Below are 21,539 nucleotides of genomic sequence, written 5' to 3'. Positions count from 1 at the left end.
CTTTTTTTTCTTTTTTTTCTTTTTTTTCTTTTTTTTTGAATTTTACTTTTTTTTTTTCTCCCCGATCCTCTCCCCCATCCCACAGTGGGGGCGGGGCGGAGGGAGTGAGCAAACGGCTGTGTGGTGTTTAGCTGCCTGCTGGGTTAAACCACAACACCTTTTAAAGATTTAAACCAACTGTAAACTGGGATAAAGGAAGAAATAAAAGCAGATACTAGAAAGCATCACATACAGAGTTAAAAAGCAATGTTCACAGTGGTTGCTAACATGTCATAAGATGACAGGCTCTCCAAAATGGCTACCCTGGGATCTTCATGGCTGAAACCTGCCTTCCTAGTGGGTTCTTGGGACATGCGGAGCTTGAATCTATACTCCCTCTAGCTTCCCAGAAAGGACAAAAAGTCTCTGTGAATACCATATGCAAAAATACAGACACTTTAATAACTTCTCTAAGATTTGACAATTTTCTACCTGCTAAATTATCCATCAGCTGCAAAACCCAAGTGTACTTTATAAAATATGTCTCAGAAATTAAAAAACTAAACCTCAGCATTAGATAGTATTTCACATGACTACCTACAACAGATCACCTCATCCGCTCTTCCAACAATAACCATTTTTACAAACAACCTACAGACACTATCTCAAAATGAAGCCTGCCTGTATCCTCATGGCAACCACAGTTCTCTCCAAATGCAACACTATTTTTTTTTTTTAATCATGCCTATGTGTAGCTCATTCCACTTCTAATAGTTCTTTCCACAAAAGTGATAAAACAATACACTCTGATATAACCAACTTCTTCAAACCCAATTCCATACACTTTAAGTCTATCTTGCTGTAGAACCCCCAGTCACTTTCCTTGTTTTGACATGTTTTGTGGGGAGATAGAATAAGAAAAAACAAAAATGAAAACAAGACACCCCCGAGTCTCACCTGGCACCCCACAGCCTCACCTGACACATGTACAGGTTCAAGTCACACAAAAACTCAGTTCAGAATTACTCTGGCATCTATACTACTAACAATAAATAAAGCTTAAAAAAAAAAATCTGTGCAAAGGCAAAGCATTCTTCTAATTAAACAAGTAATTAAAGAAAAAATAGAAATTAATGTTCAAAGGTTTGTTTCAAGCAATTAATAGCTACAACTGTTTATTACAGTAAGCAACCATTACAAGCTACATTTGTATTTCAAAGTTCAAGCATTAATATTCCTTCTTAAAATACCAAGACATGCCAGTGGTTGCTTTATTGTTTTGTTTGGTTGGTTGTTTTTTTTTTTTTTAATAAATGTACTGCTTATAGTATTCTACAGGTCCAAAGTTCTCAGTTAGCTATTTATTTCTGCTCTCCTTCCTGAAAAATATCAAAGCAAAGTAATCTTGTGTTATAACCATCTGAAAACAGCTGACAAAAAGCAGTCCATTAGAAAGCAATTTAGGCATCCAAACACAGGTGTCTGGGGCCATTTTAGACTGACATATCCAAAACAACTGACTGCGGATATGGCACAAAACCCAGGAGAATATGTGCCATTTTAAAGTGGCTGCAGGGAGCCAGAGATGATATTCCAGAGAGTTTAAAATGGCTTTAGACACCTATGCTCAAGTATCTTAACAGCTCTCTCAGAGTAAGAATTTAAATTAAAAGATAATTTTAAAAAACCCCAAAACTTTAATCATATATTTATTGTACTAATCTTACATAAGCCAAGAAAGTGTTGATCCAAGAGCCTGAAGCTGAAATTAAATCTCTTACACACAGCTCTTAAAACACTCCAAACCTAAACATGAAACAATGTAACTTTTTCTGTTGCATATTTAGAAATAAAACATATCTGTTTTACTCATGATGATCTGACAAGCTCAGCAAGTAGAACAAACCATGGCCAGACACAGAACAGTTCCACTCTTAATACAACATAATTTATCACCAGGATAATTTTACAATTTTCTTCTTCAGCGTTATAATATAAAACCAATGCTAATAGTAGGATTACCTTTTAGTAAAACAAGTAATAGTTTACCCCAATAGTAACACAAATCTGCACCAGAGAAGGAAACACTGGATAGCATAAAGAAGTGAGAAAACTAAATTTGCTTGATGGCAAACACAAATACAAAACCAATTTGCTTGATGGCAATACAAAGAATTCTGCATCTGAACAAGCCTTTAGATAGCTGCTTTCAAACCAGGTTTTTGCACAGATCAGGCCTTAACACCTGTTAGAAGAAAAGTGGTGAAGAACTTCCAGTACTTTTAGAGATCTCTTCACCTTTTTGACTCAGATTTGCAGCACATGCGAAATTTAATTTGCCATCCAAGGACAGATTATTCCTGTCAAAAGGAGTGAAATGGAAGGTACCTATAGGAAATCATAAAGTAGCACTAAGCTAAGCACATTTTCAGCACTCAGGAAGAGAAATAAAGCAATGGCTCAGAGCGAGCAAATGTTTTAATGGAGCAATATGGTAATGACATACACAGGCCTCATTGTTCCAAGATTAGAGAGAAAACAAAATTCAATTTAAAATTGTTCAGCTTAAAAATATTTTGAAAGACTTAGGTATGACTACAAAGATGAGTACAATCAGTTTTTGAAAATGACATAATCCCCTTTAGGCCTTGGGCAAAGTTTAAGATAATGCTGTTTCGTAGTACTTTTCCTGGTTTACAAGAAAAATTTCATTATTTAAAGGAAAAATCCTGGAGAGCAAAAGCAGGCATCTCCAGTGAGCTTTTAAAGCTTTAGGTCTATTATTATACATGGGCTTTCCAATCAGCAATTGTAAATACTTACTTTGATCCTGAAAACCAGAGTGATCTGGTGATACTTTCAGTGGCAGTGCTGCAGTCTTACCCTTTCCCTTTTTCCCTCTGATGTAAATAAGACTTAACTGACTCAGTCAAGCAATGGATACCGGGAGGAAACTGTAATCCTCACTCATTTTACATATGCACGACCACTCTTAAAAACATCATTAACTCTTTTTTATTCTCCTCTTCCATTTAATTTGTGGGATTCACTGTTAGAAAATGGTGCTGCTAGTGAGAGTGAGAAGAGACAACTGTCCATGCCACATAAACTTTGTATACAGTGTCTTTGTTTATAGTTAAGTAATGTGATGACTCAAGCTTGCCATGAGGAAGAAGTGCTTGTTTTTACAACTAAAATCAAAATAAACTGAGGGCAAGTCTTGAGGGCAAGTCTCTAGAAACACAATACATCCATTCAATAGAAAATGGTTTAAAAATAACTAAAAAAAAAAAAATCCTGAAAGACACTTAAAGGTTTAAATGCAACTCAAACCACTCTATAGTTAACCATCAGCTAGCAAACAAGTTAAATTCCTCTAACATATTACTCTTCCTTAAGTCAAAATAACCCACCATGTGCTCCCCTCATCTACTGCAACAGAAAGAGAGAGAGATTAGTTTACACACTGAAGGCTATCTTCAGGGAGAAGGAGTAAATCTTCAGCTTTAAAAGGAAGAAGAAAGTTCTCCCTCTATTGCCACCAAACCGCTGACTGTTATTTTCAGCTAGAGGTTGGCTGGATCACAGAACCATGGAAACACAGAGTAATTCAGGCCGGAAGGGGCCTCAGGAGGTCTCTAGTACAAACTCCTCCTCAAAGTAGGCTCAGCTGTGAGGTCAGCCCAGGTTACTCCACATTTTATTCAGTTGGATCTTGAAAACCTCTGAGGACAGAGACCACATAACCTCTCCAGCAACCCAATCATAGTGAAAAAGCTCTTTTTTATATCTAATCTGAATCACTCCTGTTTCAATTTAGTCACTGCAAAGAGTACAGCTCCATCTTCTCTATAACCTCCCCATAGGCACTGGGAGTCCACCTCTTCTCCAAGCTAAACAGGCTCAATTCCCACAGCCTCTCCCAACAGGGCAAGTGCCCATCATGGTGGCCTCTGCTGAACTTGCTCCAATTTATCAGCAACTTTCCTGTATCGGGGGCCTAAAACTGGATGCAGTACCTAGATGTGACGCAACAAGTGCTGAATAATCAGGGGGGGTAATCACTTGCCTCAATCTACTGGCTACGCGCATGGTGATGCAGTCCAGAATGCTGTTGGCCCACTTCGTTGCCACGGAGTTGCTGCCTGCCAGCACCCCCAGGGCCATTCCCGCAGAGCTGCTCCCCAAGCCCCTCTGTCCTCAGCCTGTATCCCTGCCAGGGGCTCTTCCTTCCCAGGTGCAAGACTTGGCATTTGTCCCTGCTGAATATCTTCAGGTTCTCAACAGGCCATTCCTCCTGCTTTCTAGGAATCCCTGACTACCAGCTCTTCCCTCAAGCGTATCACCTGGTCATCTCCACCAGTGTGGTGTCACCTGTGAACGTGATGGGAGTGCACCACATTGCCTGCTCAAGTCACTGACAAAGACAGGTCCCCATATAGACTCCTGTGGGACTCCACACACAGTATGAACCCTTAACCAGCACCCTCTGACTCAGGCCATGCCGTTAGTTTTTTATTCACCTAGTTGTCCCTTAATCCAGATCAATTCCAATTCCTTGGCCTGGTGTGCCTACCAAAAATGCTAGTGCTGGGACAAAAGAAGAAAGCAGGAATAAGAGACTTAAACTGGGAAGACATGGGAAAAACCAAGACCGCTCCTCTCAACAGCAGCACGGATCGATGCTGAATTAAATCAGCAGTGTAACCAAGAACTGAGGTGCATTAACTTCCTACCTCTTAAACTTAATTGCTTCGAATTTTGAAACCATACCTCAGCTTAGCTGCATCTGGCTTATACAAGCTTTGATGGAGAGATTTAAATCACTACCACAATTTGTGGAGTTACAGCAGTTTCACTAAGTTTAAATACCTTTAAAATTATATTAGATCAGTGTAAATTTCAGTTCAAAGAATGCCACTAAGCCTTACTTTCGGAACAGTTTCTAAACTTTTTTCCTTTCCTGTATGCCTTTTTCTTCTATACTCAGCCCAAAAACTATATACATCATAGGTATCACCAACATATTTTAAAACCTACAGATAAAAAGTTGAAAATGCTGAACAGCAGCCAGTTTACCACACACATCAAAGGAAAGACGGCTGTGCGTAAGTCTCTCTTAAGCTTAGCTGGTTGTGGCAAAAACATCAAGTGCACATTTGGCAGTTAGATGCTACAGCAGTAAGAATTATAAATATAGATTTTGGGGGAGAGGAAGTAAATCTATTTACTGCCAAAATGAGTACAAAAGATAAACATTAAGTCTAACCATCTGAACAACTCTATTCAGACTGTGAATGAAGAGCTCTCTTAGGTGAGCAGTTGGCCAATTTGCTCATCTGCGTGAGGCTTCTTGCCACATGTTGTGTTGTACTAACTTAGTTGTGATATTTAACCCCCTAGTGCTGTAGTAAAGCAGTTTAATCAACTTTGTGAGCTAGACTATACATAGTTATACTGTCAATTTGACTGAGAAAGTGTTTACCAAAGCTGAATTAATTAGCTTTACTTATGCCACGTCTGTTAGTACAACGTTCAGATGGCTGTTAGAATATATAACATCAATTTGATATTTGCTGTTACTGTCAGATAGGATTAGAAATCTAAAGCACAATTTGAATGTATTCTGAATCATTTCGATAGCGTATTACTATCTAAAGTGTGAATCTGCAATTCTGCAGGTAGGAAAAAAAGACTGATCGGTTGTGTTTACAGGGAACAGGTGTACTTTTAATTCCTATTGGATAGTACAGATATACACGTGACCTCTAAAGGGGTTATCCAGTTTTCTTACACAATTATCTAGGTGATCCTCTGTCCTGACATCCTCCCACACCACCTCATCATTATTTTTCTAAAGGAGGTCACAAAACAAAGAAATAATTACACTGCACAACCATTAAGAACTAATATGCCACACCTACTCTCCAATAATAAAAATTATTTCTAAAATAAGGCAAAAGGGTTTTTTGAGTACTTCCAAGTAGCATGTTACAATAATAACAATTCCCAGAATGACAGTCAGTTATAAGCAACTGGGTAACTATCTCATGTTTATCATAGGCCTGTAGCAAAAACATTTAATTAAAACTATCACAGTTTTCATTACCAGAAAACTCCACCTTCCAAAACTTGATGGGCAGGTTTTTTGGACAACTGGTTTTGGAGATTTTTGAGAGCAAGGAGCTCACGGGTAGAAGGCAGAGAAGGATTACCTTCATAAGTAGTATGAATCACGACGTGCTACATTAATAAAGATATCCTAATAAATTAAATGTGACACGAATAAATGCCAGAGTAAGCACACTAGTTTTTTAACCCTATTATTCAGCACCGGAAACTATAGTTTATGACAACACCAAGAACAGAAAGGTCCCACAGAAGCATGAAAACAATGCCATGCAGGCAATGGTGAAGGAGCTGGCAATCCTGTATCATAAATCTAAACTAGATTTTTCCCCTCTCTCCCCCTTACCTGGTTTCTGTCTCACTTATTCAAATGCAAACTCTTCCAAATGAGAAAACACCCTGTTACAGGGCTCAAAATGTGTTTGGTCATGTGTACACCTGTATGAACTGTAGCAACCTGTTGCAGCATGTGTGGAGCAAGTGTCCCGCACAGTATTTCTTTAAGCAGCTTGTTAGTAGCAGCAAGCAGCAGACTCAAAACTGTGCCACGGACACAGCTATCTGCAATACGATGAATATTTTCAACCTCCAATTACTGGTATCAAGCTCATCAGCTGAATCAGAAGCCAAACAGTAATTTTTCCACAGTATAAATACATTTAGAGCTGTGGTGGGAAAGAAAGTGGAAAGTTTCAGTTCTACCCTCAAATCCAGGCTGGCAGACCACCCACAGAGCAGAACTGCACATGGGGAATCTGACACTGCCCAAGAAACTGTTTTTTAAATCTATCATCTGGCTCAAGAAATACAAAAGCTATCTGCAACAATGCGATGTAACCTGCATGAATAATTATTAGACCTGATTTTGAGAAAAGGGAGATCTCTATCTTCCATTTTCACAAGACTGATGCTATTAACAACTTTTCCCATCACTTGGATTTTCACCATTTCCATACAGACCTCCTGCTCATAAGATCTTGTTAAAACAAGATGGTCTTTCCTTTAGAATAGGCAACAGGTATGCCTGATCTAGTTAGTTAACAAGTTGTATAGTTGCCTCTCCTTGACAAAATGCAGTGGCACTATTTAAAATTAAAAAAAAAAAAAAAAATCATGTAGAGAACTAAGGACACCAAAAATCTCTTACGTTTTCTGTAAGAACCCAGAGTCCACATTTAAGATCTACATTGGCATTTTCTTTCATTGTGTGACAATGATAACCACAGAGTTTCAGAGACCTAAACTGCTTTTCTAACATACAATTCACATTCTCAATAGCAGGTGAACAGCTTTTCAAAATTTCTTGGCAGAGACGAAAAGGCACAGATTGTACAAGCACTTTTCTACCCCTACTCAGAATGGCATATGATTCTGCTTATAAAACACAAATTATTTATCTTCTACAGTATCTCCTTCCAGAAGGGCTGAATTTTGTTTGATTTTTTGCAGGGAGGAAAGAAGTAGTAGAAAAAAAAGAAAGAAAAGGATTTGTATATCCTGTTCCTGAGTAAACTTAACCAAGACACATTAAAACTCTATGCGCAGGATTTTAAAATGAGAAGAATGTTATCCAAGATAATGTCTGCTCAATGCCTGCACGGTAGGAAAGCTTTTCTGTTTATAGACCTGACAAGACAAGCAGGAAGAGGAGTTCATCCACTCTGATGGTCTGTGTAAGACTTAAAAGTTCATTTTTTTCCATCTTCAGCTATGCTAGAGATTTATCTTCCAGAGTATACCATTTCCTTGATGCATGTACAGAGATCTTAAGATTCTAATTAACGGGAACAATACATATGAACTGAGAAAAGTATAAAGAGATATGAATATGTGTATCACTTCAAATTATTAAATCCTTTTGATTTATTAATTCTGATGCTGGTGGGGAAAAAACAAACAAACAAACCAGCGTAAGAATAAACATCGCATTGTATTAACTAGTCAAATCTTTAATACATATGCCATTTTTGTCATTTTTTTAAAATAAATGGAAATAAAGGTCAAGTAAACCAATGGAGTTTTTCTTCTACTCTCAGTACTTTGTTTTGTAGGCATTACATTCAAATACCGTGTTTGTTATAGTATCAAGTAAAATACCAAAAATCGTAATTTATTCACCTCATACATGTTGAATGTTCAGTATTCTGAACCTGGTTTTTTTTTCCTCTTATTAAGAAAAAAAATAAAAACAAAAAAAAAGGGAAGAGCATTATGAAAGTATACGAAGCTAGTCACCCTTTGAAGGCAAAAATAAATATAAAAGCTGTCCATATATCAAAGCCCTTTTTCTTGTATGATACTTGGCAACTGAGCCCTTGGCCCCTTGAGGCCCTTCTGAGAATAATAGCATCAGGATTTCACTCCTGACAGCAGCATCAGTCAAAGAATCTGGCCTAAAGGAACTGTCACACAGCAAAGGGCCACAGTACCCTGTAGGACTAGGCTACAGGTCACTGACCCTGCCAACACTAAAAATTTCTGCACTGGTTTAAGCCAAAACAAAGCTGCACTTTTAATACAGGAAACTGAAACATGACGTTCTTCAGCATTGCATATCACTGTCACAATCCTTCACAGAAACAAGAACAGACAAATGAAAATTTAAGTCTATCACTCAGCATATCAAAAATGGGAAGATTGCTAATTTAGTTGTGCTGTTTTTTGATAGATGCTTAACCTGTTGTACAAGTAGAAAACGCACATGCACTTACATACCCTCTGAATGTATGCATACATAGTGCTCTATGCATAGCACAGCAACTATGCAATCTGCACAGAGAAGACATCTTATGTACCACGATAAATCTGCAAACAAGTTTTGGCTTCCGACAGTGGGTGACAGTCAAAATGAACTGCTCCCCAAAGTCTTTTAGGAATTTGATAATGTAGAACAGGCTTTTACTAAAAAAATTTGCACTTTTTACCACTCAAACTTCTTCTGTTCATGGCAGTGATTTATTCTACGTTAGTACAAAACATCGCTCTGCAAGGATCCTTGCAGAAGCACTTGTATAGCACATCAAAATCAGAATCAAAACCAGGTTCACACTACAAGTCTTCCCTTGCTCACGTAGGGTTACAAACAGTAGCTGAGGGGGGAAAAAAAAAAAAGTGTTGATCAAACAGAAAAATCACATCTCCAAATAGCACAGCCATTCCAGCCACCCACTCTGCTACTCCATGTAGTTCAGGGCATGTCAAACTCAACGTACACGGTAACTTTGAGCCCATATCCTGTTATTTGTGCAGACTACATTTAACAGAAAGAGCGTTTACAGGCAAACCACAGAAGTACTTTACATATTAATCTTATCTGCTACTTCTGCTTTTTCCATAATACCTCATGCCATATATAATCAGCACTGCATGAATCAGCTTGGGTAGGAAGCACTACATTCATTCTCACACAGTGCTTTGCCCAAGCTAATAAGCTCCCTCTCTATCATCACGTGTGAAGTTACAGGCATGCATGAGCATTACTGAGGACAACTATTGCAGACTTCACTCCACTGCATGATATAGACATTCAAGAATTACTGCTGGTAAGCCTTTAAACCATCAGGCCTGATCCCCGATTCATACATTTAACTGCCACTGGATGATGGGAAAAAAGTCCTTCTATATTAGTAGTGAGTTTACATCATTCAGATTTGTGAACGATATAACCTACTGATTCAGTTAGACTATCAGAGAACTCTCTGAAGATGTAAAATGCATCTCTAATTGGAGCTTTACAGATAGAGATAACCTAGCAATGTTTTTGTAGACTAAAATTCATGCCTCAGGTGCATTGGTACAGTGTGGGCGCACTGGGGAGAAAGTGGTAAGAGTCACTTAAAATTATGAGCCGGGGGGGGGAAGTAGAACCATCTGAGATTATGGAAATCTAGGAGGTGTGAAACATCCTATTTATCTTCATGAGACAAAAAATTATGATCAGTAATATCAATTTAAATGTTACTAGTGTTTCGGAGGTCATCAAGAAAACAGCATATAACCATTGGCCTGCACAACTAACAAACATTAAGGAGGCAAGAAAAAGTTAGCAGCTGAGAGATGACAGTTTGTTTTCCACAAATCAGAAGAAATCCAGAACAAGAAGTACGGTAATACCGATGCACGTATTTAAACTTGACCATGGAGAAATGAATCCTAAGGAACACAGGGAAACAGGGAACGTACAATGCCTTGGCAGTTTCCTGTCTGCTGTCTCCTTCCAACAACTCAAATGTGAAGAATTCATTCTGTGAGTAGAGCTCAAAAAAGCGCCACCTTCTTTAGTACCCCACTGAGTCCCTCCCTACTGAGGAAACATACTAAAAAAATAATTTCAATAATTAATAAAAATATTAATTTCAGATATCTATTGAACAGTTTTAAGCATAAATATGAACTAGTATTTTGCAGCTTTCCACTCTCCACAGCAAACTCACTGAGTTAATCCAGATCTTGGGTTTAGTTTGTTTTTACATTCACAGAGATTGGCAGCAATGTGTTCAAGCCTTTTAAATGACGTGTTCAGAAAATAAGATTTTTGAATTTGGAAAAAAAAAAATCTAGGTATGGCTACCCAAAATTATAAATCTATTCTTAAGAGGCCAAAAGATGAAGCTAGCAGTTACTAGCTGGTTTTCTAGTTCATGGAAAAATTCAGATGTAGTTATAGAAACTAACTGCATAGAGTGGACAACATTTTTATATGTGCAAAATCCTACATACCCAAACACAGAACACATACACTCAGGTGAAAAAAATGTATTTATGCAAGTTTTCCATCAGAGCTAAGAACTAAAATTATGAACTTAGTTGGAAATCCGTTCACTCCATTACAAGATGATCATTAACATTCACAATCTAACAAGACATTCTGCACCAAAGAAAGAATGTGAACGGCCACAGCAGTTAATAATTCCACAAGATACTTGGGTTTTTGGTTTTTTGGGTGGGGGGGGGGGGGGGGGATAAATTCACAAGTATGCAGTTCTTGCACAAAAATCAAATGAACAAAACACATAATTTATGAGACTATCCAAAGCGCCCTTGAAAAGGGTAATTGGGAGCCTTGAGACAAGTTTCTCCTTGGTGACAAGGGTGTAATTTGGGCAAGGCTTGCTCTATTTCAGCAAGTTCTGAATTTTTTCCTCCCTCTCCAAATAAATTACAACTGAAGGCATTCTCTTGGATAAATTAAGGAAAACTTCATGTTCCCTTGCCTCGGGAGATCAAAAAGGTCATGTCTTCCTCACAAAAAAAACCCTATTCCTCAAGCTCATTTTAAATCAAAGTGATAGTTACACTAATATAAAAATACCTAAGCATAAAAGCTACTCTGCCACTGATTAAAGAATTTGTTATCTGTATCATCCTTAAACGGTCCTCCTAGGGAGTGTCTCACCCACATCACAGACTTCAGGATACCCAGAAGCAACACAACATACTTGAATTTGCTAGTGCTTAGTTTAGATGTCTCTATTAGTTGACTGTAAATAAGTATAACATATAAAATTCCCATCTCGAGCAAAAGAGCCATTGGAACTAATTCTCCTAAACTTTCCTGGCTCACTATATTTGTTTTTGTCTCTGTTCACCACCCCATCTTCAAAGCAAACCCAAGAGTCTTCTGATGGCTTGCTCACAGACAGAGTTCTGAAAGACTTGTCTTTTCCTCAAAGAAAAGAGGGTAGATATGTGAGGTCAAAAATCATTTTGTCCTAATTCTAGTACTCACAGGGGGACAGACGGACACACACACACGACACTAAACTGCAAACAAACACTAGTTTATATTTACAGAAGCCTTGAGATTAAGAAGGTAGTATCTCACTGAACCAGTTACACAAGTCTGCTCACCCACTTCTCAGGCAGCCAAGCCGCCTTCTTCCTTATAAATGCTCCAAGAGATTCTCCTATCTTTGATTCCCCACTCCTTAGCTCCTTTCCCTCCTATCTAACATCCAAAAAAATGGTATCCTTCATCACAAGGTAATATCAACAGCTTTGTTTTCTTAACAGCAAGCAAGAAGGAGGCCTTCTCACCTAGTGCAATTAAAACAGGAACCATAACCTAACAGAAAACCTTCAAAGCCACTGCAAGCCGCCTTCTTCCTTATAAATGCTCCAAGAGATTCTCCTATCTTTGATTCCCCACTCCTTAGCTCCTTTCCCTCCTATCTAACATCCAAAAAAATGGTATCCTTCATCACAAGGTAATATCAACAGCTTTGTTTTCTTAACAGCAAGCAAGAAGGAGGCCTTCTCACCTAGTGCAATTAAAACAGGAACCATAACCTAACAGAAAACCTTCCGAAAGCCACTGAATTCCATGGAAGAGTCACTTAGACATACCGTTAAAGACAAATCAATTGAACTCTTGAGCTCTAAAGATTTTTTTTTCTTGCACTCATGTGACCATAAATAAGACCCAAAAGGTTTTGTTTCTGTTTTATTTGTAACAAGACCAATGCAATACAGTGATCTTCTTTTCATTCAAAGGACCACCCATTAAACAGGCAGCTCTCTAAACTTCAGTTCCCTTGAAAGAGTAACTAAGAACTCTCTCTGCCTCTGAGCATCCTTTCCTGTAGGACAGATGCCAATCTCTACTAGCACTACCAGTAGAGCGAATAAACTGTCTTAACTTATTCCCTGGAAGTTGTATGGAGGATGTAACAATATAAGCATTCACCACGATTAAAAAAAAAAGTATGAATTATTTCAATATTTAGAATTATGAAGGTGGAGAAAATGGAAGAATTAGCATTTGTCTCTCACAACTACACACAGGCTGTGGAGACAACAAGTATTCAAGGGAACTAATGGGACACAAAAAAAGCAAATCTAAAGTTTCAAATAAAACCTCCAGTCAAAAGACACTTTTTATGCTAAGACATTATATGATTTGAACTAAGTAACATGAAAAGTCTCTCATCTTAAAGTGATTTTTTAGAAAAGGGACTGTGATTAAATGAACATTATATCCTTTCTGATAACAGCTTTTTAGTTTGACGTACAAGAACTACTATGATGAAAAAGGACCACAACAAAAAAAAAAACCCACCAAGTTTTCAGTTGTGATATCATCTGATGGACAAAAACAGTGATCTTCTTTTCATTCAAAGGACCACCCATTAAACAGGCAGCTCTCTAAACTTCAGTTCCCTTGAAAGAGTAACTAAGAACTCTCTCTGCCTCTGAGCATCCTTTCCTGTAGGACAGATGCCAATCTCTACTAGCACTACCAGTAGAGCGAATAAACTGTCTTAACTTATTCCCTGGAAGTTGTATGGAGGATGTAACAATATAAGCATTCACCACGATTAAAAAAAAAAGTATGAATTATTTCAATATTTAGAATTATGAAGGTGGAGAAAATGGAAGAATTAGCATTTGTCTCTCACAACTACACACAGGCTGTGGAGACAACAAGTATTCAAGGGAACTAATGGGACACAAAAAAAGCAAATCTAAAGTTTCAAATAAAACCTCCAGTCAAAAGACACTTTTTATGCTAAGACATTATATGATTTGAACTAAGTAACATGAAAAGTCTCTCATCTTAAAGTGATTTTTTAGAAAAGGGACTGTGATTAAATGAACATTATATCCTTTCTGATAACAGCTTTTTAGTTTGACGTACAAGAACTACTATGATGAAAAAGGACCACAACAAAAAAAAAAACCCACCAAGTTTTCAGTTGTGATATCATCTGATTGGACAAAAATAACCCAGTAATACTAGATTCAAAACTGTTCAACAGGAGTCCCTAGATCACTAGCAGGACTCTTCCTTTCTTTCTAGAAATCTATCGTGTACAAAAATTCTGTAGCAGAAACACCATTTTGCAAAGCAATGTGACATGAAACATGACTGTTCAAGAGCTGAAGGCTAAGAAAAGTCCTAAAAAAAGTCCAACTATGAGAAGTAAAGCCAGTAAGTGATCTCTACAAAAAGCAACTGAGATTGAAAAAAGGAGATTTGGACTACAGCTTCTGTAATCTAGAAAAATCTTAGCTTTACCTTTGACCTCTCAGTCACTGAAACCAATATGCCTCAGATTTTTTTTAAATTGACTCCCATTTCATTCACAAGAGCATCAATTTTGTTAATGAGAAAAAAATACATAGTGCATGGGCTTTATCATAGGCCCAGAAAACTTCTGGGCATTTAGTCAGCAGCTCAGCACACCTAAGTCAAAGCAAGCTCTCTTAATAAATCGGAAGACAAAGGCCTCTGACAACAGGAATTCTTTTTATATCTTCCCCAGGCAAAAGCTGTTTGAGGAGTTGCAATAAGAAAATAACTTCAGACATAGTATTACATGACAGCACATGACCAGATAAAGAATTTAAAATGTAAAGAACTGTAAAAAAAATGGCATCATGAAGCTGAGTAGGGTGGCCTGAGTACAAGAAAATAATAGTGCATAAATCTATTACAAAAGAAGGAAATACAGAAGTTGAGCCCTTCACTGGAACCCAAACCCAGTGCTGGTACAGAGCTAGTATAGTCCCCCCTCCCCAGCTATTACAAAGTATTTACATCAACTCCACTTTAGATAAAGGATCATCTAAGTTTTATAGATCCAGCTACAGTTGGCAATTTCTCTTTCAATCACACCACTTGGTTAGAAAACATTTCTATGCCACCCCTTTTTGTTTGCTTCACCCATTTTAACGAGCTGTGTGTTTTTGTCCCAGCTCTCCAAGTTCATTTGCTTATATACTTCAGTCATCTGTTGCAAAAGCTCTTGTACTGCCTGCTGTCTTCTATTCACCTCTTTTCCCCATAAAGTAAGCCTTACTCTGCTGCACAAAGAAAAGAATGACCCCCTCGCAGTGACCCTATGGTAATGGCTACAACCTAAGAGCTGGTGGGTGCTACACTCCAGCAGAACTCCCTCAGTTTAGGAGGCTGCATAGGATCAAGAAGCTGATCTTGGCCAGTAGTTTGTTTTGGCTTTCAAGTTGGCCTTACCATACACTCTGTTTTATAGCAACAGAAATCAAAGAGGGAAAAATGGAATGTCTTCAAGGGCCCACAATACATTCAAACCCCCTGGATTCCAGTGGCTACAGTTAGCTAATAGAACTATTCCCAGATCTAGACTGACATCATACATGATGCTGATAGACAAATAAAAATGCTCGTTAATTAACTTCCACCAGAAACGCCAGAGAAAAAACAGAGGAAATGCAATTTCCTCACAGATTAGTGTCAGATGCTTTGAAATAAAGGGAAGTCCCCTGTACCTGAGTATTTTAGAATGGCCTAAGGAAAATGTGATTTTTTCCCCCCAAATTTCTTTTTATATCCTGAAACTTTTTTGTAAGGCATCTTAAAAAACAGACAAAAACCAAACAACCAAAAAAACCCAACCTCAAAAAAACAGTGTATTGACTCTTTACCAGTGAGAGTGTCACAGATCTACATCATTCCATTTTCCCCAAACATTCTTTAAAATGGATTTGAAACTTTTTCAAGTTAGGGAAAATTTGTTCTTAAAGTTCCAAAATATTTTCTTAAGGAGCTATTTTCTTCTCTTATTAAATGGGACCATACCTACATCACAAAATGCAACCTTCAGAAATTGAAGTGTCACCCAAAAAAACCCAATCCCCACCTGCCAAAAATCTTCAAAAGTGCGTTACTCAGGACAGTTTTCTCTATAAGAAAAAAAAATATTTGCTAGCAATATAAAATGCATTAGAAAAGATCAAGCAGATCTTTAAAGACTTCTCTAGACATGTAACGCTGGAGTCATCAGTGACTGAACTAGAATTTCCATTCCGTAAGAAACCCGTATCTTTTAGCATTTATTTTATAACAAACCAGGTAGAAGTGTTGAAGCACCAACATGTTTATCTATATAAAACATTCCCAAAACATTCAATTCATAAATATACAAATATTTTGTTTATATATGTCATATTTTTAAACAGAACACTGTGGTATTCCAGAATCAAAATATTTAAATTGATTTGACATTTAACTACATCTGCTGTATGAGCTGTACGAAGATCCAGGCGAGCAATCCTTCACTATGTGCTGTCCTCTGTAACTGTAATATATACCTCGTAAGATAACTTAGCTGTACAGATTCCACAAATTGGTCAGAAAGCAAGCATTATGTACAGAGAAAACGTCCACAGAGAAACCTAATTCATAAGAACAATGGGTTAGAAGACTTACAACCTGTGAGACAGAGGCATTCTAAAGATGCTTGTTGAATCAGCTGGAAATTACATTTCTATTTTCTCACTAGAAAACAGCAAGAGAATCTCAATAGAGAAAATGTGGTGGAAGATTCCATGGTACTTCTACTGACACCAACAAACCCCTAGTATGCTATAGTGGAAGAGCAACAGACCGTCAACAAGTCCTTTATATCAAAGTGCTGACAAAATGGCAATCGAAAACTCACAAAGGAAATATAAAAACCTTATTCACTTTTCCAGACTGAATGATGCCCACAGAACTAACACACCATTTTCTAAAAAATAAGCCAACCAAAAAAGATTTACAAACATTCACGTTTTAAAAATGAAATGAAAAAAATTGTATTTCCAGGAAAATTGTCATCCTTTTCATCCTTCCCTGCCCCCTCCATTAGAAAAGAAAAACAAAAAAGTGTGCTGGAAAGCTCAGTGAAGCTCACTACAAGTTCTATGTTTCTATACATTTCATGTGGAAGAACTCAAAAGACTATAATGATTGTGGGGGCAGACTACCATAAAATAGGTCACCAATAATTATAAAGTGTACCTAACTAAATTAGAAAAACATTTAAACAAATCATTGCCTTAGAACATAAGCAAGATGTATCTTCCTTCTTTAAAAAAACAAGCTAGTACTTCACACTACGTACTCCAATCACCTCCACTTCTCTATGACCAATGAAAGAATAAAACCAAAGCCAGCTGTTTCTCTTCACTAAAGGTACTTGTATGAGTAAAATTATCAGAATCTGACATTAAACAAACTGTAAGCAATTTTTTAAGCACCTAATTATTCCATCATGTATCTGCACACAAAATATGGCATTAGGTAATGTCTTTGAAGAGATTCATCCTGATAAATTACAGAACAGAGACTTATAATCCCTATGTCACTTATTTACATACTAATTTTGAAAACTCAAGTATCATTTATAATCAGAATGTTATTTAACAGTATATGGCAAGAAAGTTACCGGATGTTGACTTTTTTAACACTTCAGTTATTTACAAACATGAGTGCAATATTTTGCAAGTAACTATTTTTCTCAAACATCTCAGTTTTTTAGGTTCTGTTTTTGTCTTCAGAATTATATTTTTAATTATAAAGTTATGGAAAAATATGGTATTTCAGTTGTAGACCAAATGGCAGCTACCAAGAGAAGTTAAGTTCATGATGGAAATGGGACTTCTTCCCTATTACCACTTGTTGCTTTTCGGAAAAACCAATGAGATGACGCTTGCCACTATTTTACTGATCAGTATCTACATTCATCATAAATGCACATAACAGCTATTTTACAATCTCCGGTGATTTTCAGTCTCCAACGATACATTTCATTCTTCACAGTAAGCAATACGTGTTTACGTCTAAGTAAAAAAGTCAAATCAAATCCTCATGAATGCTCTTAAGCTTAAATCGACTTACACACAAGATTTACTTTTGATATAAAAAAAGAAATATAGCTGTATCTTCCAGATGAAAAAAGGTATTATTTTTTTTCAGATTGAGACTTTCAATCACTTTAATACAGCTTAACTTAAGTCCTGGAAGCAACTACTAGGAGCAGGGCCAGTATCAGATAATGCTAAGCATATAACTAGATATTACTTAATGCCTAATATAAATATATATTCCTCTTGCCAATGAAATGCAATTTTAAGTAGCTGAAGAAACTGAACAGGCTGTGATAGAAAGAAAAAATGCCTTATACCATCTACTTACTAGCATGCTTATCTGCAAGCATTATAAGGCTGTTGGAAATATCCCTTCGCCTGTAAAAACACACCACTTTTGCTTCCACGTTTCCATTGGCAGTCTACAAAAGAAAGATAAATCAAGTCAGAATGTATCCTTCCTCAGCTGAGTAATACAAATTAAATGCCCTCTGCTTGCAACTTTCCCTTATATTAGTAGTTCTCACACGATCAGTCAGACTGAAATCAACAGAATTGCTCAAATAAGTAAAAACTTCCTGACACAGGCCAGTATCAATTTCAGCTTAGATAACAGTACTGATTATAATTACATAGTCCTAAGAATTTATGTATTTTTCAGCTGTTCAGAGACGTAATGCCAGTATTATGTTAACATAAGAATGCTTAAGAACTATTAGAAGCTTGTGAACATTCTTTGCAACCCAGCTTTACACAGAAATGTATATTTCAAAGTACTCTGGCATTTTTTTCTGAATCATATTTAATATAACATGGTTTATTTGAAAATTCACTGCAGCTTGTAAGATAAAAGAGCTATTTAGTTCACAGTTGTTTTCATGATTCATTCCAGGGATCATGCTCTTTAGCCTGATAATGTAAAGAATCTACTCAAATTAGTTCATTACCTTGAGTTACTTATTTAAAACTCAAGATGTGGCACTGAAAAGTATCATGTTTTAATTAAATTTCTTACCAAAAAAAGAAAGCATCTTATCTCCATTAAAATGATAACCAAAGCATTTCATTACACATTTGCATAATATCTCCATGTTTGCTCAATGCTTTTAACACATGAAAGCACATAATTCACAATTAAGATATCTGGACTATATCCTCAAAACTCTCTTTAAAAAGAGAAAAAAAAAAAAAATCAATACATGACTTTGCTCTACCATCCACAAGCAAGATTAAATTATGGCAATGCAGTTAAAAGGTAATAAACATTACATTCAGAACATGATTGCAATCACTTCAATTACTGTAAATAAAAAATATTCTTCTCCAATAAAAGTCCAATATGATTTGCCATGCACAAGCTCAGTGGATGTTGTGTTGGATAGCACTAACAGGTAATGTGGTTGATGTCTGCTATGAAGTAGTGTTATGTTCCATTAATAAGAAGAAAACCATTTGCAGGTCACCAATTTTTTAATTTACTTTCTAACCACAGGAAAAAAAAATCTTTATCATTATTTACATCACAATAGGCATGTTGATCATTAACTTTTGACATAATGTAACAGTAAGTTTTAATACTGCTTGATGGAATACTAAAAATATGCCACACTAAAAAAAAAAAACCCACCCCACACCATTCTTAGTAGTACAAGAATGAAGAAAAATAATCATGCTTTCCCCAAAATGACACTCTGAAAAGCCTCTGTTCTTTATAAAAATACACTCAGGATAAAAGACAGAGAACACAGTCTCTATTTCTATTCAAGAGCCCGTCTTTCATTCACAGCTGCCAATAAGCAGAGCAACGAACAGCCACAGAAGCCACATATTCTGTTATTTGATCACTGCAAAATCTCACTGATACCTACTAGCCCTTTACACATCTATCCAAAAGCAGACACATTACATGATGGCTATCATTCCAGACAGATTCACAGTCTCATCACCATATAGAGAACTAAATTCATTCATTTCCTCAAGCATTCATAGGATTGGTTTAGAAATTTTTACAGCAGAGTACTCCTGTTCGCCAGGAATGATCAACTTGGTGTTTCCTTAGGTAACAGAGCAGAATTACAGGATATCACATAGCAAGATTTCAGTAACTGAAACATACAGAAAATACATTAGCAAATCTGAAGAAAATAAAAAAAAAAACCACCACCACCCCCCCCAAAAAAAAAAAACACCAGAAAATTCTACCACAATAGAAATCATATGGGATGGAAATCATTCTCAGTTTTCGGAAAGCACATTGACTGTTGTCAAAGGTTAAGCAAGAATCTTAAGATACTTGCGTACCTTGTTAAGTTCTTCAATTCTCCTAATGAGATATGGATTGCTGGAAGAATTTTCAAAATAAACATAATCTGCAATGAAAAAAGGAAAGATATTGAAATACCAAAAAATAATATGTAAAAGCATATCATTATTAGTGCAAAAATTTTCTTCTAAACCTGTAATCTGTTAAAAAGCTGAGATTTCTTAGTAAATGTTAAGACAGTGAAGTATTTCTATGCTGAGATTTAATATAATTTGCTCCTAAATTCTGATTATAACTGCACTACATGTGCTTTAACAATCACGCTTAAATTCCTTGTGTTGGAGCTCACATTGTAATTCAGTAATCCACACACTTCATAGATCTCGATGTAAAAGTGGCGGTTTCTCACAATTGATTAGGGATGATTTAAAAATTGAGCGCTTTACTGCGTTTCTATATTATGGAGATAAGTATTTCTGTAAGATATGCTACGTCATATTTATTATCAGGTGCTGTGGTAGTACGGTTGTCCAAATGCGTAACGTACATTTTATGATACTTGTTTTTGTTGTCATCTCTGTCCAGTAACATGCAAACTATATTAAGCAGTAACAGTCATGAGGTTAGTGAGGTTCTTCCCGGTCAAAATCTCTTACAGCATCATTCCTATGAAAATATTTTCATAGCGTATATGGAAGTTTACTTATATCCTGAAAGCCGCTCCCATGTAACATACAAAGGATTGACACGCAGCTCATTTCCTTCAGTAGTTTTCTCAAAACTTGTTTTCATCAAATGAAGTACCTATCAAAGGCTAACCACACTTCACGTTGGTTATTTGACTTCTGTACCATGCACCTCGCAAACTTTATTTAAAAAAATTGGGTGGGGGGACCATAATGATGTATAAAACTCTTCCACAGTGCTTTGACACTATGTTACAGTGAAATAGAGCTCAGGTAGCTCATTTAGCTCTAAAGAAAGAATACGATCTCTGGATATTGTTCACAATTGCTTATTAAGATTACAACAAAAAAAATGAGAATTGATGACCTAAGAAGCAAATGCTACCCAGATTTCAACAGCGCTGCTCAGAGGATTACTTTTATGAGTTAAGGCTGATGGGATTACAATCTAAATGCCCTAATGAAGGAGTATGCAGATGGACGATGTGTGGCTGTATCAGCACATCTCAAAGCAGAAGCAGAAAGAGATTCAAAGTAACTACTATCACCTCTCATACCCTTGCACCTTCCCGCTCACCTCAGGCTGTTGAGGAGACAAGCTATTTTTGAGCACCAAGTACGGAAAACCTAACTTGAGCGGTGCACCTGAGCCACAGCGCTAGGAACACTGCCACGTTCACTCCGTAGGGGAGGGCTGAGGGAAGTTATCGGTGTCTATTTCGACAGGCTGAGGGGCTGGAAGAGAAACGCTTGCCGTGTTTTTTACCGCCTAAGTGCCCCCCACTTCGCCCAGTGCCAAGCAGTCACGTATCAGCGTACTCCTCGGGGGTCACGTCGGTAAGCAGGAAAGCTGACAGGAATCCGCCGGTTAC

The 21,539-nt window shown here is 37.0% G+C and overlaps 1 protein-coding gene across 1 annotated transcript in view; it reads right to left on the bottom strand.

The window, feature by feature from the left end:
- Positions 1-21,539, bottom strand: part of MTA3 (metastasis associated 1 family member 3) — a 152,617-nt gene that overhangs the window by 129,377 nt on the left and 1,701 nt on the right. Inside the window, 3 exon segments of the mRNA XM_019472155.1 lie at positions 18,047-18,140; positions 20,020-20,087; positions 21,295-21,345. Of these exon segments, the coding sequence (XP_019327700.1) occupies positions 18,047-18,140; positions 20,020-20,087; positions 21,295-21,345 (213 nt within the window).

This window comes from Aptenodytes forsteri, unplaced genomic scaffold (assembly GCF_000699145.1).
Source record: "Aptenodytes forsteri isolate BGI_AS27 unplaced genomic scaffold, ASM69914v1 Scaffold195, whole genome shotgun sequence".
NCBI lineage: Eukaryota > Metazoa > Chordata > Aves > Sphenisciformes > Spheniscidae > Aptenodytes > Aptenodytes forsteri.
The sequence above is the reverse complement of the archived record's forward strand: the minus strand, read 5'-3'. Positions and strand labels throughout refer to the sequence as shown.